An 18063-nucleotide genomic window follows, 5' to 3' on the forward strand; every position below is an offset into this window, starting at 1 on the left:
TTTCCTGCTGATTGGACATTCCGGTTATTTTCGATTTTTCTTAATGTTCTTGTGGCCTTCCCTCTATACCCAACTTTGAGCAAGTGTGGAATTATGTTTGGGACAGAATTCTCTAAGTGGAATGGCTGGTTCAAAGGTGAAACAGGTTTAAAATCGTGATGGCTGGTGTGGGTGTAAATTAGTCTAAATTCCCAAGGCTAGCCAGTGTGCCTGAATGGAGCATCGGATCTTAAAAAAACACACAACCCCGGTGGAGGGCTAGTTGGTATCTATCAAACTTGCAAATGCACTAACAGAGGACCCAAACCCAGGCGGTCTAACACCAGAGCCCACAATTTTGATCAGTGCTGAATAATTATAATAACGATAATTATTATTAAGCACACGTCTGTATCAGGTATTACTATAAGTGCTTTGCACGCATTACCTGGCTACATCCTCTCAGTGATGCTGTGAGGTGGATATTAGGACCAGTGTAATAGATGAAAGAGAACATTAAGACTCAGAGAGGTTAAGTAACTGGTCCAAGGTCACAAAGTAAGAAAGAGCTTCAGACCTGTGCTCTCAACCCCTGTACCCTCTCTGTGCTTTTCCCCAATAATGACAACTCCAGTGACAGTGCAGAGTGAGTGCTCGAGAAGCAGAAGTCGTCATTCCCTTCGTGATGGGCTGGGTCCTGTGCCGAGGGCTGGGCAGGTGTGATCCCACTGGACCCCGAAAGCACCCTGCAAGGAGAGACACTTAGGGTGTCCGCCACAGCAGAGGGACCTGAGGCTGGGAGAGAGGAGGTCACCGCCAAGGTCACACAGCCGACTCAGAACTTCTCACCAGGCCTGTCGGAGGCTGAGCTCACAACCATACACACTGCTGCCCCCAGTGCAGCCCCAGAGGGCTCTGGGCCCATGTTCCTGCTGGGGAAGGTGGGCCTGGAGGGCCAGGCACGGCACTCAGGGACACGGCAGAGAGCAGCTTGGCTGGACATTGCCGAGGGTGTCACTGCCCACGTGGCTTTCATTTGGGAACCATGGTCATGAGAGTGGGCGGGCTGGCTGCTTTGTCCACCTACTTTACCTCTACAGACGCTTTTCCTCCCTGGAAGCATCCGACACGCCCAGGAGGCTCTGGTCCCCTGGGAAGTGGGCAGACCATGCCAGGAGACCACATTTCTGCAGAGAGCCAAGCCCATGGCATTCACACCCAGCCTTCTCTACCACCTATGACACCAGTGGCTCCCACACTTCTGTCTCTGGCTGGACCTCTCCCCGTAACTTCAGACTTGTATACGTGGCTCCCTCACACGCCTCCACTGGGTGTCTGCTGGGCACTTCCCACTGGACACGGCCAAAGCCAACTCCTTATCTGGCCCCAAACCTGCATCTCTCATCATCTCCATCCTTTCAGCTGCTCGGGTCAGAAACTGGTTATCATCCTTGAGCATCAGGGAATTCTAACTTTACCTCCAAAGGACCATATCCAGAACCTGCCCATCTCTCCCTCTCCACTGGCCCCACCCTGCAAGAATCTGTAGCTAGAGGGACCCTGTGAACACCCGAGTCAGATCCCATCCCTCCTGTGCTCAGAAGAACTGAGTCCCGTGGTTCTGAGTGAAGGACGGAGTCCCCACCATGCTCTCCCCGTCACCTCCCTGGCCTCATCTCTCACTTATCCAGCCACTCGGCCTCTTTCCTGTTCAACCAACACCACACCCCCTGCTACCTCAGGGTCTGCAACCAGCTCCCTTTCCCTGGAATGTTCTCCTCCCAGTTGGCTCCTCTGCATTCTTCTAGCCTCGCCTAAAATGTGATTTGCTCAGAGACACCCTCACCCCCGGACCCTACCAAGCTCTCTAGGCGCTGTGTTTGTTTCCACTTAATACTCAGCATTATTAGTGAGTATTTATTACTCGGTGCTCCTGCTATTGCCTGTCTCTCCCACCAACTGTCAGCACCAAGAAGGCAGGGGGAGGAAAAAAAAAAAAAAAAAAAAAAAGAAGGCAGGGGACACGCCTGTCTGGCTCACACTGTATCCCTGGCACCCAGCCTGGCACATATCATTGGTGACGTGTTGAATGAATGGAGGGATGAAGGGCTAGGTTCCTGCCCCTCCTTGGCCGCCCCAGTGTCCCCTTTGTCCCTAGCCCTGCCCTTAGCAGGCCCTGATCCTGGGCCCTTCCCCGGCCCTCTGAACTGGGCCCCAGTGACCTTCTGGCGCTCCTGCTTCACTCTTGACACACCTGGGTGGGTGACAGACATGGACGTGGCTGTGAGAGACGTGCTGAAGACACGGCCAGGCACGGGCCTGGGGCAGCTGGTGGCTCTGGGGCCACCTTCCTAACCTGGGTGCGCTGAGGCTTGAGAAACACTCACTCTGTGGTGAGGGACTGTGGTGTTGTCTGTGGGTGATGAGGGTTAAGGAGGGTTCTAGAACCCATAGGTCTTGGTTCAAATCTCAATGAAACTACTCACCAGCAGGGACCTCTGACAAGGGACAACCTTTCTGTGCCTCATCTTCCTCGTTTCTAAAACAGGGCAGTCACGGCACCCAATCTGTCGTGTTCCTGAGATGATTAAACAGGAGGGAGTGTACAGCACCGGAAACCGTACTGCTGTCACTGCAATCACGGTCATCTGACCAGGGCTGGGCACATCCCCACATCCATCGTGGCACCTGATTCCCCCACCCTGGTCTTGAATACATTCTAAACTTTATGACAACTCCTAGACACAGACTGCCCTGATGTGTGTGTGTGCAGGGAGGGGTTAGTCAACTTATAACAAGGTCTCAAGGAAGTGAGAGGGGAGACGAGCTCTAGGGGACAGAAGAGGAAAGAAAGGAGGGACCACGGTGAGCTTCTGTGACTCCTTATTTGGGGCCCATGGTGAACGCTGGAAACATTTCCTTCTTATTCTACACTTTGGTGTAATGACATCGCCAAGCAACGCGTTTCTCTTCGTCTCAACTGGGTGGGGTGGGGGGAAAAGGATGCAAATCTGCCTGTGCTGGAGCAAAGATCACAGACTGCGGGCAGGATCAAGCGTGCTGAGGAGAGGAGCGAACCCATGTCTGCAGGTCCCGGAGGCAGCAGCAGTGGCGGACAGTTGGGGGTTGGGGCGATCTGCTTGCCTGCAGTCCAACCGTTGTCCCTGGTTTAAGAGAACCATGGGGCGGGGGTGCTGAGGAATTCTCCAGGCCCCTAATCCTGGGGCAGGCAACCTCTCCCCTGCCCCACAGTGCCCGGGGGAGCCGGTGATGGGCTGCCATGGTCCTCCCCGCCGAGAGCTGCCTGGATACTCTCGAACACCCGCTGCGTGGACACCTCCATCTCCTGCCCCTCTGAGGTCAGCGCTCTCTGACGCTTCACTGATTGTCTTTCTTTTGAACCCACCAATCACCTGCTGGTTCTCACACTTCAAAGGGGCTACAACTTTGTTATGAGGAATCGTGTTTAAGACATTCTTCTAAGTAGTACATGCCCATGATTAATACTTATACATAGAAGAACAGACAGATGAGAAGATGCTCAGTCTCATCAGGCATCAGAAAAATGCAAATTAAAAACACAACATGATACTACTACGTGCCCACTAGGAAGGCTGAAATGAAAAGGCTGGTGAGGACGGAGCACATAGAGCTCTCTCTCTGTCGTTGGTGGGAGTGGTGTAAATGGTTTGGCAGTCTCTTATAAAGTTAAACGCAATTCCACTCCTAGGTATACTCCCTGCAGAAATGTGAGTATGTGTTCATCAAAAGACAGGTATGAGGGTATTCCTGGCAGCACTATTCTAAGCAGCCCCTAACTGGAAACCATCCAAATGTCCTTCAACTTAGACTCAAGCAAGAAATCGTGGGTCATTCAGACAATGGATATGCTACTCAGAAATGGCGTGGCTACACACAACCACGTGGCCGACCCTTACCAACACAATACTGAGCAACAGAAGCCACACACACACACACACACACACACACACACACACACACACAGTGCATCCAGTGGGAGTCTACATTCCATATGCGTGAAGTTCAAAACCAGGCAAGATTAAGTCTGGTCGTGGGAAGCAAGACAGGGGTGGCCTTTGGGGATACTGATTGGGAGGGGCTGGGGCCCTCCAGGAGGCTGGCCAGGTCTGTCTCTTGCCCTGGGTGTGGAACATGGGCGTGTTCACTTTGAGATACGCTATCACACTAGATGCTCCAGATCTGGGCTCGTTTCTCAGCACAGCAGTCGAGAAGCAACACGGGAAGCTTTATGTAACGAGCAGCCTCAGAACGTTGCCGGCTCGGCTCCCCTGAGAGCACCACTTCCAGCCCTTTTCAACGACTTCCCCGGTGGTCCCCACCTCCAAGCCGCACACACACCTGTGCCCTGGCTCCTGGCCGACAGTGTCGGCAGACCCCGTCCGCTGATGCCCTGCCCGGGTGGAGATGGATCTGGCTCACTGGTCCCTGCCGCTCTCCCGGGCGACCCCTCTAATCTTACGTGTGGCACTTACAGCGTTCTTTTGTGTTTTATCCATCACTGACAGGAGGAGGGGTGTCACCTGTCACGCTGTGACTAAGAGGTTGTGCAGGGTGAGGCCAGGGGCACAGCTGGCCTGCGGAGACCTTACCTGGCTTCTGGCGCTCCATGGTGCTCTCCTGGCTGGTCAGGCCGCCTGAGGAGGACTCGCCGCTGGACGTCCCGTCGTGGCTGAAGTGGGGATCAAAAGACAGCAGTGGGTGTGGGGCGGCTGTGTACCTGCAGGGGAGTAAGAGGACCAAACACAGGGTGAAGGGCTGGTGTGTCAAAACCAGTGAGACTTCCTCGATGTGGGGTTTTAAATACACGGGAAGCCCCGTGCAGAGGGGAGGCTAGGTGAGGAAGCCTGGAAACGTGCTATTAACTGAGGGTCAGGAGTGAGTTCTGCACGGGAAGCATGCCAGGGAGCCGGTGGTGGCAGGGCGTGTGGGCCAGGTGGGGTCCTCAAGGAAGGAGGGGGCAGAAGGCACCTGGGCAACAGCCCTACCCAGAGGCTCCTCTGGGGTCCCGTTTCTTGGCTGCGAAACGGGGTGAGCTGTCATGAGCAGCCCCCGCCTCCAGGCCTGCCTTGGGCTCCCTTTATCTCTGGGGGAGGAGGGCAGGATAAGGCTGCGTTTATAGGTGTAGGAGGCCTGGAACCTGGCGGCCTGGTGATCAAACCTCCCCTCGGCCTCTTGCCCAGCCAGCTACAGTCACTCCCTTGCCCCGAGCCTCAGTTTCCCTAGTTGTCAAGAGGCAACTGCAGTAGGTCCTTCCTTGCAGGACTGAATGTCGTCCTGTGTGTCCAGAGCTTAGCCTGAGGCTGACAGGCCGGAACTGTGTATGTCTCTCCGGTGGAGGAAAGAGCTGCAGAGGAGAAGCTGTGGGCTCAGGCTTCAGAACAAGGCAGGTCTGGGCTCAACCCCAGCTCCATTCCTTACTAGCTGCGTGACCTTGGTTGGGCAAGCGCTCATCAGTTTGAGCTGCCGTTTTCCTGTCTGAAAAATGACACTTTCTGCTTCACAGGGTCGTGGAGGAATGAAATAACAAAGTTGTCTCCTAGACAGAGATTCTCTTGGAGGCTGGCCCTGCACGCCCGCAGGCAAGGGCTGAGATTTAACGGAGGGATTGGCAAAAGGTTCTCTGTGGCCTCAGGTCCCACAGACATTCTCTATGAACCCGGAGTGAATCCTGTGGGCGCCTCCCAACGTCCACTCCACCTCAGATCAGAGCCAGTCATGGCGGAAACCTTCCCCCTGCCTGGGGTTGGTTAGGGACAGACACATGAGATGTGAGAGGATGTGAGTGATTAAGACTCCCATGAAATACTTCTGGCTCTTCACCTGGCAAGCACATGGCAGGACCACACTTCCTTGCCCCCTGAGACGGCTGGCTGGGACTGTGTGACTAGTTCTCACCAGTGAGCTGTGAGGCAGCCTGCGTCCTGAGAGGTCCAACCAGTGCTGGACCTGCGGTGTGGGTGCAAAATAAACCTTCGCTGGCTTTGGTCACTGCAATTTTCAGGCATCTGTTACCCGGCATAACCTGACTGAAATGGGGGAAGTCTGCTGAGGAGCTTTGGGGAAAAGTCTCCTTGCTCCGAAGGGAGCTGACATGGAAAGATGGCCTCTCTTCTTCACCAGGTGTTGCTGGGCTCAGAGCCGCTGTCACCCTCTCCCAACCAGCCTGAGAACAAGGCCAGTGCTGAGCGTGGAAGGGAGTGGGCACCGGGCCCTTGACGATGTTGTCGGGATGCTGGATTAACCCTCCCTGGAGCCTGCTCTGCCTCTGAACCTTCTTTGCTGTGACATAACACATTCCTACAGCATTCTGAGTCAGCCAAGTTTTGGCTACTTGCCACCAGAAACATTCCATTGACATAAGCCCTGGACTTTGCAGGAGTCGCTGAGCCTCCATTAATCAAGCTGATACTGTGATTCCCCATCTGGCTCCTGTGCCTATACTTGCAACTTGAGAGGATGATAAACCAGGACCCCCCCAAATCCAAAAGAGGAGTTAACTGACTTCTCCAGGGTCACCCTGCCAGCCCTCAGCCAGGGCTGTCTCTGTAGAGACCACCTCTAAACCCTTGGCTTCAACGCCTCCAGGGCAGCAGAGGGGTGCTGCAGAGGTGCACTGGACTTCCTGATATCTCATCTTGACTCACCTGCCAAGAAAATACATAGTATCCCCGCTTCTCCAGACCTTGAACTCTGATGCCTCCAGGAAAAAAAGAGTCAAAACAATAAAAAAGCAGAGGCAGTCTTCAGCGTAGCAGCCAGCCAACCTCCTGGTAAAATGTGGCTCCAGCACAGCTGGAAACCGCAGTGTTGATGTGTTTATTCCATTGTCTCAAAATGTCCATATCGAATTCTGAGTACTAAAGGAAGACGGCAGTGGCTGGGATCAGCTAAAGGAAAGCGGAAGGTCCCAGTGGTAGATGCTGCAGGCTGCTCCCACAGTGTCTACTCTCTGCTTCCACCTTGATAACGGAATCCCAACTGTACTGGGGGCAGCGATGTGATCGGCTAACAAACTACATTTCCCAGGCTCCCTTGCAGTCCTGGCCAATGAGATAAGAGTACTGCACGTGACTCCCAGGCAACCTCTGGAAGTGTGCGGTGGGTGCCTTTACCTCATTATCTCCTTAAGGCTGAGCAGCCACCTTAAGATCAGTAGGCCACAGGCCAAGGGTGACAGAACGTCGGTGAGGAGGAGCAGCCAAACCCAATCCCAACTTTTTTTTTTTTTTTTGGCTGCACTGCGTGGCTTACGGGATCTTAGTTCCCCGACCAGGGATTGAACCTGGGCCCTGGCAGTGAAAGCGCCGCATCCTAACCACTGGACCGCCGGAGAAGTCCCCTGATGGACTGTCTTTAGCTGGATATATGTTACCAGCTTCATCTCTCAGCTAACTGTCCCCAGTCAAGACAACCTGTACTTTGTCCATTTATGTAATTCTCTCACTAAAAAGCCTTCTTATTATCCCAGTGCAAACTGAATGACCTATGTTGACCATTCTTTAGGTGCTGAGTATGTCCTATTTGGGGCCATTTCTATCATTACCACATCCTGGTCAAGGTGATTGGAAACTGGAACATTCCAGAATCTCACCATGCATAGCTCTGGGCAAAACTTCCCAGAAGCAGGTTTGGGCTGCCAGGATCTTGGCTTTGAACTTCCCACTCCGCCATATAGGAAAGTACCAAGACGGAACTGAACTCCTGAGGGCAGGGCTCCAGGCCTGGATGGAACGGTGGATGGGTGCGTTACAGGAGGACTGGGGAAAGGGTGCACGGACGATGCAGCCACCGCTAGCTGTCACCCCAGTCAGCATCACCTTCTTTGCCTCTGCTGGTGGCGTCCAGATTCTGCTCTGGCGGCCATCCCTCTGACACGCGACTTGTGTACATCCTGATGGTTTAAGACAGTCATGGGGGTCCAATGGGACCTTGCCAGGGGTTAGTTCAGGGGTGGGCAAGTGACCGAGTTCCTTTACTGTTAGAAACAGAGAGAAGCTCTTCCTCCTTTTTCTGCAGGGCACCGGTTTTGCCTGGGGCCACAGTAGCCCTTGGGGGTCATGAACGGAGCCAGGTCCCTGAGGGCGACCCTGTACGATTAACCAGCCCTAGACTCACCCTACCTCTGGACTTATTACATGATGATGATAAATCCCCCCGATGCTCATGCCTTCTTGAGTTAGGTATTTTGTCTGAAGTCAAATGCCGCCTAACTGATATACCGCTCTTTATGGAAGTGGCAGAGAAAAACAAAGGAAAAAAAAAAAAAAGCGAGCCAGGTGGCCTCATGGGCAAATGTCTGGGGTCCACGCCAGCCCCGCAGGGTGCTGAGCTGGGTACACAATTCTGTCTTAGCGCTCTGTACTGAGTTTGGAGGTTTGCTCATGTTGCGCACGAGAGTGGCAAACTCCTGAGGACGGGGACCGCATCTGCAGCTGCCGGCACAGCCCTGCGTGCAGCAGTAACAGTCAGAACCCTCACAGAGCACTTACTGTGTGCCGGGCTCAGCCCTAAGTGCTCGAGAGAGATTCCCTCCTAGAATGTCCTCAACACTGCTCAGAGGCAGACTTTTTTTTTTAACAGCTAATTTCTCTTTTCTTTTTTTTGGGCCTTGCTGTGTGGCATGAGGGATCCTAGTTCCCTGACCAGGAATGGAACTTGTGCCCCCTGCAGTGGAAGTGCAGAGCCCTAACCATTGGACCACCAAGGGCAGACGTTTTACATGTGAGCAAACTGAGGGGCAGAGAGGTGAAGCCCACTCTCACATGGCTGATGAGGTGCAGGCCATCTTGCCCTTCTGTCTCAGTAAATCTAAAATGGGCCACAGGACAGGTTCTGTCTATGAGGGCCTTCGAGCTCCAAAAAGCCTGATGAATTTGGCAAGTTGCAGGCCCGCTGGAGAAGACAGCAGGAGACACAGGAGTCCTGAGGGGGGAATGTCCGCGGCTGGGCTGGAATGTCTGGCTTGGGTCACACAGGCTCCAGGATGTCAACCGTGCGGCAGGAAAAGGGGGAAAGGAGCTGGGGCCAAAGGCCACTGGGGCAGCCTGACTTGTTCCCGGGCCTCTTATCGCCGGCTGGTGACTGGCCATGAGGCACACTTTTGGGGGTTTAGGGGCTGAGGTGTGCTAGGAATGGTTGGCAAAATTTGGAACTTAGCTGTTGACAGAGATAAAAATTGCTGAGACCTAGGCCACAGAGAGCCGAGTCAGGCTCCATTGGTGCCCTGGGAAGAGAGGGGTGGGCTGGGAAGAGTTGGAATCCAAGGGAAAAGTGAGAGTTTTTCACTTGCCAATGCCAGAAAGCCTGAAACACAAAATCACAGGCATCAAGTGTCACTGTGGGGTGGGGACTCCAGTAAGGACCATGCATGTCACCCTGATTTGGAGGATGCGCTCAGAGTCTCGTGGGCAGGCAGGACAGCTCTGGGTCAGAGTCGGTCCCTTGGAATCACATAGGCCTGGGTTCCTGGAAAAGTGATCTTGGCCAACCTTGGCCAAGTGGATTCACCTTGTTGAGCCTCAGTTTTCCCTTTCCCTCTGTAAAATGGGACACGCTGCCCACCTCATAGAATTGCTGGAAGCACGCGTTGAGATCATGCGGGTAGCTCAGTGGAACAGTCTAGAGATTACAGAAATAGACTCACACAAATGTGCCCAATTAATTTCCCCTTCCAATGAATTTTTGCTTTAAGAAGCAAAAGCAATACACTGGAGGAGGGAGAGCCCGATGTCCAATGGTACTGGACATCGGCAGGCAAAAAAAGGAACCTCAACCTAAACCTTTCACCTTAGGCAAAAACTAGCTTTGAAAAACTCAAAGTGGATCATGAACTTAAATGTAAAATAGAAAACAATTAAAACTTCTAGGAAGGGAATTCCCTGGCGGTCCAGTGGTTGGGATTCCGTGCTTCCATTGCAGGGGGCACGGGTTTGATCCCTGGTCGGGGAACTAAGATCCTGCATGCTGCACAGCATGGCAAAAAAAAAGGAAAAACTTCTAGGAAAAAAAATCTTCAGGACTCAGGACTAGGCAGAGCTCTAAGATTTAACACCAGAAGCAAATGATCCATAACAGGAAAACAATGATAATTTGGAGCTCGTCAAAATTAAAAACTTTTGTGAAAGACCCGTTATGAAGATGAAAAGACAAACTAATGACTGGGAGAAAATATTTGCAAACCACAAAGCTAACAAAGGACTTGTATCTAGAATATATAAACATTGAAAAACAAAGATGTTCAACATCATTAGCCGTTAGAGAAATGCAAATTAAAACCACAATGAGGGCTTCCCAGGTGGCACAGTGGTTAAGAATCTGCCTGCCAATGCAGGGGACACGGGTTCGAGCCCGGGTCCGGGAAGATGCCACGTGCTGCGAAGCAACTAAGCCCATGCGCCACAACTACTGAGTCTGCGCTCTAGAGCCCGCGAGCCACAACTACTGAGCCCGCGTGCCACAACTACTGAAGCCTGTGCGCCTAGAGCCCGCGCTCCGCAACAAGAGAAGCCAATGCAATCAGCAGCCCGCACACCGCAACGAAGAGTAGCCCCCGCTCATTGCAACTACAGAAAGCCCACACTCAGCAATGAAGATCCGTCGCAGCCAAAAGCAAAACAGACAAAAAAACCCCACAATGAGATACCATCACACACCTATGAGAATAGCTGCAACGAAAAACGGTGGTGACACCAGAGAGCGACAAGGATGTGGAGAAACCGGATGACTCATACCTTGCCAGTGGGAATGGACAATGGTACAACCACTCTGGAAAACAGTTCGGCAGCTCTTTTTAAAACTAAAAATGGACTTACCACAAAGTAAGCAATTGTATTCTCTTTTCTTCCTAAACACTTCTCTACACATAACACAGAATGGTCAGCATACCCCTTCACAGAAATAACAATGTTCTCAACTCCTTGAGTAAATAGCACTCTTAGAAACATCTCTCGCCCACGGCCCGGAGCTTTACTGAGGTGTAACTGACAAATAAAACTGCAATATATTTAAAGTGTACAGAGTAATGAATTATGTATACATTGTGAAATGATTACCACAATTGAGTTAATTATCTCACATAGTTATCTTGTTTTGGGTGAGAATGCTTAAGATCTACTCTTTTAGCAGATTTTAAGTGTACAGTACAGAATTATTAACTACAGCCACCATGCTACACGTTAAATCCTCAGAACTTATTCATCTCATAACCCAAAGTTTGTGCCCTTTGACCAACATCGCTCCATTTCCCCCACCCCCAGGCAACCACCATTCTACTCTGTTTCTTTGAGTTCAACTTTTTTTTCCCCCTGCATTCCACACCATTCTGCTTACTCAGATCTGTAGCCTTTGCTGTCTGGAATGACCTTCTCCCTCTTCTCTGTGGCAAACTCCTATTAATTTCTCAAAGCCTTATTCAAATGCCACCTCCTCCTGGCAGCCAGCCTAGACCTGACGCTGGGCTGAGCTCCCTCCTCTGAGGCCTGAGTCTATTAGAGCTCTCATCAGAGTGCACAACCCTTCTAAGACCCTCTCTCCACCACAGCAGCACTGACAACAGGAACCCCTGGGGTAAGTGAGTATCTCAAATATTTCTTCTGACACCTGGCACATGGAAGGCTCTGGGGATCCTTTGCTGATGAAAGCTAAATGGTGGCCACTAGAAGATGAAAGACTGAGTATGTTTTCCCCAGTTTTACAACAGAGGCTTAGAATCAAACGATGTTTAGTGTGGTGGCTCTCAAAGTGTGTTCCCTGGACCAGCAGCCTTGGTATCGCATGCTCTACCCCAGTCCTACCAAGCTGGAAACTCAGGGGTAAGACCAGTAATCTGTACTTTAACAAGCCCTCCCTCCGGGTGATTCTGAAGCTCACTATTTAAACCAACTCACTCACTCAATCCATTTTCATCAAATATATACCAAGGATCTACCATGTGCCAGACCCTGTGCTGTGTGATGGTAATAATATTATACAAAACGACCTGGAAAGGTATCGTATCTTGGAGAGCAGGCTTGTTCGCGCACACATACGTGAGTATGCATGCACGTGTGTGTGCACACACGCTTAACTGGGCTAACAGAACGGAGAGCGCTCAAGGTGGTCAGGAAATACACATGAAGCCAAGGGCACAGGGGCAGCACGTCACCTAGTGTGGGGGGAGGTGCAGGGAAGCCTTCCTGGAGGAGGAGAAGCAGCACCCACACTGGTGTCTGTGGAGTGGGTGGGGGTGAAGCTCATGAAGAATTTCCGTGGGGAGGATTCTGAAATGCACACAGCCTGCCTAGGAAATCAGAAGTGGCCAGGGCGGCTCATGTGCAGGGCACTGCACAAGGCTGGAGAGGCGGGTGCGTCCCAGTGGCCAGAGTGAGGCATGGAGGCTGTGTCCTGAGGGCTCCGGGACACAGGGAGGGTTTGGAGTAGGGGACAGACATGGCCAGATATGCAAAGACCTCCCAGTTACTGAGTGGGGGGTGGACCAGAGGAGGTGGCACAGAGGCTGGGGGCTCAGGGAGGTGGCCAGGGTGGGGCACTGGGGAAAGGAGGAGGGGGCGGAGATGCTCAGGAGGTGGAGGGGTGGACCGCAGTAGAAGGGAGGGGGGGAGGGACACATCCAGGATGAGGTGCACGGCTCTGGCCTGAAGACAGGGCAGTGGTGGGGCTGACCCTCAGACAGGGACCCTGGAGGAGGAAGGTTATAGGGCACCAGGGCTGAAGGCTGCTGGAGAGCAAGCTAGAGAGCTTGGGTGTATCCCGAGGGCGCTGGGGAGCCAGGGAGGAGCTGGGAGGATCCCTCAGGCTGCCAGACTGGAGAAGGGGACAGGACTGAAGCCCGACAGGCCATGAAAACTGGGTAATGCTGGTGGCCTGGTCCTGGGGCGCACAGGCTGGAGTCAGATGAATGCTTGTTCTGGAGGGCGCCTGCTGTTGCTCAGACAAGTGATTCAGGTGTCAGGAAAACGGCAATGGAAATGCTGCTGCAAGGACAGGCACAGCAAGTCCTGCCCAGGCCGGCTTGGCCCTGCATCTTAACACACACAGCCCACCCTCCTGGAGGTCCTCTGATGACCTTCAGGGGTCCAGAAGCCCCATAAAATGGCAAATAAACCTGTGGGGTAAGTGCATTTCCTGAGGAAGAAGGATTCTGGCTTTCACCAGCTTCCTTAACTGAAAAGAGCGAAGAGACTCTGACCTTTCTGGGGATGGCTTGTATCTTGCGTAGGTGGCCGAGCCGGGGGTGGAGAAGCTCCCAGAAGGCTGTCGGTAGGGAGGGACTTTGTCGACCCCTGCTGGTGATGCTGTGTAAGGGGTTTCTGGGAAGCTGACGGGCCTGGAACAGAGATAGGAGGGAGGAAGGCAGTGGGGGTGAGCGGGGAGGATACCCCTGCCCTCCGAGGAGCGACAGCCACACCTCTCCCTAGGCCCAACCACATCCCATCTGATTCACCTGCTATCCTCCCATGGGGACAGAGAGAGGGCTGCTGAGCAAAGGGCAGCAGGAAGCCAGGGCACCCCTTGCCTGCCTTCCCACTGCAGCTGAGCCTGCCCCTCAGCTTCTGTGGCCTGACGGGGCTCTGATGGGGCTGCGAAGACCGTTCCTGCCCACGCCTGGGACAAGACGCTCCTCTGCAAGGTGGATTCCTTCATTACTTGGAAAATTTTCTTTATCTTTTAATATATAATATATTCAAAAGCATTTATCTTTAAGGTATATGCCATCATAATAAAACAAACTCCCTGACGCTACCACCCAACCCAAGAGCTAGGGTGGTGGCAATACCTGCCCACTGGTGGGCTCCTCCCCTTCCCACCTCCCTGCCAGAAGGAATCACTGTCCTAAATTTTGTGCTTATCAGTCCTTTGACCTTTTAAAAAAATATATAGTTTTAATCATATACATTAGGGTGGATTTCCAACCTCTGACCCTGAGCTCCCCAGCCCTGGGCCCTCACACAAGAGGCTCATAAGGCAAGCTTAAGGGAAGGAGGAAGTGGGGGGCATAGAAGCACAAGAAGAAAAGGAGGAAGACTGAGGAGAGGAAGAGACTGGACGGCAGGGGAAGGAGAGAGAAAAGGGCAAAGGGCGGCTGCAGACAGGAGGGAGGTGCAGGCTGGGCTGGTGCCCCGGGTGGGGTGCGGGGGGAGTCCTTACCTCTTGCTGTGCAGGGGCTGGGACTCCCGGAAGGGGACCATGGGGGTCTGCTTCGGGGGCCGGCTCAGGGACTGGGCGTGCCCGGGGGCGGTGGGAGTGGCCCACTTGGAGGCTGGGAGAGAGTTGTGGGACGCGGGCCCGCTCCACTGCCAGGGAGCGTTGCTGCGGTAGGGGGGCCGGCCCCCCGCGACCAGGCTCTCCAGCTCCGTCTTGGGCTCCGAGGTATTCATGTCGTAGGTCTCTGGCCACCCCCTGGGAAGAAAAACTGCGTTACTCAGACAGGCCCCGGCCCACCAGCGCGCACGCCTGCCGAGCATGGCACCAGCACGGGCTGGGCTTTCCCACCCAATCTGAACGGACACGGTCTATTTTAAAGGCCCAGTAGGTACCCTTTAAACTGGTCTGACATGTAGCAGCGTGGAGGCCTCAACCGGGACAGGGCCCAACAATGTGGCTCCAACGCTTGGCGCTCTCTACCTCATCTCCTCTCCCCTCCTCTTCCTCTCTCGTCTCCCTTCCTCTCCCTTCTCCCTGACCCAGGCCTTGGGTCGGCCAGAGTCCTCCATGGGCTGGCTCAGCCCCCCTTGGTGGTTCTCGGGGCCAGGAAGGCGGATGCCCTCGGAATCAGAGGACAGTATCTGCCTTGTTCCGAAGAAGCTCAAAGGCAGCTGGAAGAGGAGCAGGTGACCTACTTTGCAGGGTGGTTAAAAAAAAAAAAAAAGCCCCGGAATCCAGAACCTTGAAATAGATGCAGAACGGCCCGTGAATTCCCCCAGACCAGGCCGGCACACACGCACCACAGCGTTCCTGGCTCTAGCTGCGGAGATCCACAGGCTGGGCTGGCATCTCCACCACTGCTGCAGTGCAGCACGGAAGGGGGCTCTGAGCCCAAGGAGGGGGCCGTGCTCACAAAATCCACCTCCCAGCAGCTGTGGGAGCTGAGCTCAGAGGAGCCCTTGGCCTGGAAGTTCTCCTGCCCACACTGAGCCGATCCTCTGTGGTTCTCCTGAGTCCCCTGGAGCCTGGGGAACTTTCAGGGCATCCAGCAAAAGATCTGGCGGACTTGGTGGCTGGGCGCCTATGGGCCCAGGTCATGTCTGCTAAGGAGTCATCAAAAGGTGACCTGAGGATGTGTTCTGGCACCGGGGTCAGACACACAGTGCTGCTCAGTAGCACTAGAGTCGGAGCTGAGCTGACGTTCAGTAGCTCCTTCCAGCAGACGCTCTGGATTAGCACAAGGTACCAGGTGAGGAATGACAACATACAAATGTCTACCAGAACCCACAGATACGCCAGGCCTGAGCAGAGGCGGAGGGGGTACCATCGTGGCCCCAGGCAGTGCACACCTGCTACTCCTGCCTGCTCAGCTTCTACACCCCTTCTCCTGAGAACAGGTCTGTGTGCTCTAGGTGGAGCTGACCCCACTTCTTGGCTCCAGGTACGAGCACATGACCCAGGCCTGCTGGTCAGAAACTCTTCTCTCTCTGGACACAATGACAGGCACAGGATTGTCATGTGCCCCGAGCTGAGTCAATCAGAGACGGTGAGCATCAGCTCTGGAACTACCGGAGGAAAGATCTATTTCCCTGGGCTGCTGAGCTGGGGAGACCTAAGCTGGAGCTGTGAGGAGGGAGAGGTCATCTTTGTCCCCGTGAAGTGGGAGATGGCTTGAGAATAACAGCAACGCACAAAAGGAGACAGGTGATAAAGATTCCTGATGAAGATGTCCCTGCATAAAGCCACACTTAAATCTTGCCCCATCTCTTAGTCTTATCAGGTGCATTAGCTAGTAAAGTCTCTCTTTTGCTTCACCTCTGTTGCTGGTAACCAGAATTCTAATCAGTAGATACACTGAAGAGAGAAGTAAATCGAGGCACAGAGAAGTTAAGTAATCTATCCAAGGTCACACAGCCAGTAAGAGGTGGAAACTGGATTTATCTATGTATCCATGTACTTATCTATGTACCCATGTATGTATGTATGTATGTATGTATGTATGTGTGTATGTATCTATTCTTTTTTCTTTTTTTGGCCATGCCACATGGCTTGTGGGATCTTAGTTCCCCAACCAGGGATCGAACCCACACCCTTGGCAGTGAAAGTGCGGAGTCCTAACCACTGGACTGCAAGGGAATTCCCGGAAACTGGATAGTAAGCTGACTTGAAAGCCCACAGCTTTAACCACCATATACACTGGCCCACTGAACAGTGGTTTGGGAACCAGTGAGTAGATTTTTTGGGTCCCTTCTGCCCCAGTTACTGACAGCTTCATCTTTGGTCAAGAGTCCCTGGGCATGACGTCAAAGAGGGAAACAGTCATCTTGAAGGCAGCACAGAGTGATGGAGAGCCAGGGCTCTGAGGAGAGACGGCTGGTTCGGATCCCAGCTCTGCCACTTATGGCCTGTGTGGCCTTGGGTGAGGGATTTTCCTTCTCAGAGCTTCAGTTTCCTAACCTGTAAGATGGCTGCGAGCATTAGCAGAAAGTCTGGCGCGTGCCAAGTGCTTGACAAACAGGAGCTCTTGCTGTTGTCGCCTTCCCCAGCCGATTCTGTGGACTGTCTACCTGCCATTCCCACACGCTCAGAAGTGAAAGTCTCCCTTCTGCCTTCTGAAGTCCAACCACACCCACCTGGGGGCTCTGGAACAAATTCCTTCCCAGTGATCTGAGATCCGTCAGCATCTAAATTACCCCTGAGCGCTCAGTAAAGGAACACAGATTCCTGGGCCCCATCTCGGCTCCTCTGAAGCAGAGTCCTCTTGGAGGTGGGGTCCAGGAAGCTGCGTTTTACCAAGCTGCCATGGATGATGCTGACATGAGGAAAAGTTTACGAAGCCCATTTCACTTATTTCGTTTTTGAATTGTTCTTAGAAATTAAAGTGGTATAAAAGGGCATCCCTGTCCCCGTCTCCGCCCCCCAGTCGCACCCACAGCTGCCAGGTTTTTACATATTCTTACAGAAATAGCCTGTGCACATACGTAAAGATGATTTAAAATAGAAATAAAAAGAATATTACACTTAACTCCAGATCCCATCTTGCTTTTTTTCATTCTTCCCAATTAACGACATTTCTCACCAGAGAGTTCGGCATTTCTGAACTCTCAGCACAAAGAGCCTCACTGCATTCTCTTTATAAACAACCCATGACTGTTCCATCACGTGGATGACCTGGGATCTACTCAGCCAGTCCCCTGCGGCTGGATATTGAGGTTTCTTCTAGTGTTTTGCTTGACCAACCACGCTGCCCTCAGCTACGTGCGGGAGACATCTGAGGGCGGATGCCCCTGGTTTGCAGACCACTTTTCCTCTCTGCCTCCTTGTCCTTGATTCCTGACAGCCTAGTTTCTGGGGGCCATGGGGACTCCTTTCTTATCTCTACTACTCACTGACTTGTGGGGTTTCAATTTCCCTTCTCAGGGAGGAGTTTCTACCCCCTCGCCCTTCAGACATCTAAGTCCAACTGAAGAGGACAAAAGCATCCCAGATCGCCTTCCCCGTCAGGCAGCGAGAGACGGCAAGAGGAGAACATCCCTTCTGAGTCTGTGCAAGCACCTAAGGTCACGACGACACACTCGCTGGGGGCTCTGGAATGTCCTCCTGGCGACCTGGCCCCGCCTGGCAATTGCCCAGCCTGGCAGTGCAGGGCTCACTTGAGAACCCCAGCCTTGCGGCCTGGGGGGTGTGAGGATGATCCCCTGTATTCTGCTCGGTGTCTGAAGAACATGGGGTCCAGACACACGCCATACAGAGCCTGGCTGGAGGCAGGGAGAACCCTCTGCTCATCCTGGTGTGTTTCCCCTCAGAGCTTATCGTGACATTTGAGCCAGGAGGCCAGGGTTGCAGCAAGAGGCTGGAGGGACCCCAGCGCTGGGGTTATCAGCTCTGCAAATGAGGCCA

The 18063-nt window shown here is 53.2% G+C and overlaps 1 protein-coding gene across 1 annotated transcript in view; it reads right to left on the reverse strand.

Annotated features, from left to right (window-relative positions):
* SIPA1L3 (signal induced proliferation associated 1 like 3) overlaps window positions 1–18063 on the reverse strand; it is a 236744-nt gene that overhangs the window by 42423 nt on the left and 176258 nt on the right. Inside the window, exons 12-14 of the mRNA XM_069540227.1 lie at window positions 14167–14418; window positions 13208–13345; window positions 4611–4738 (exon numbers count right to left, since the gene is read on the reverse strand). Coding sequence (XP_069396328.1) covers window positions 4611–4738; window positions 13208–13345; window positions 14167–14418 — 518 coding nt within the window. The remainder of the gene's footprint in view (window positions 1–4610; window positions 4739–13207; window positions 13346–14166; window positions 14419–18063) is intronic.

Source organism: Delphinus delphis, chromosome 20 (assembly GCF_949987515.2).
Source record: "Delphinus delphis chromosome 20, mDelDel1.2, whole genome shotgun sequence".
NCBI classification, from domain to species: domain Eukaryota; kingdom Metazoa; phylum Chordata; class Mammalia; order Artiodactyla; family Delphinidae; genus Delphinus; species Delphinus delphis.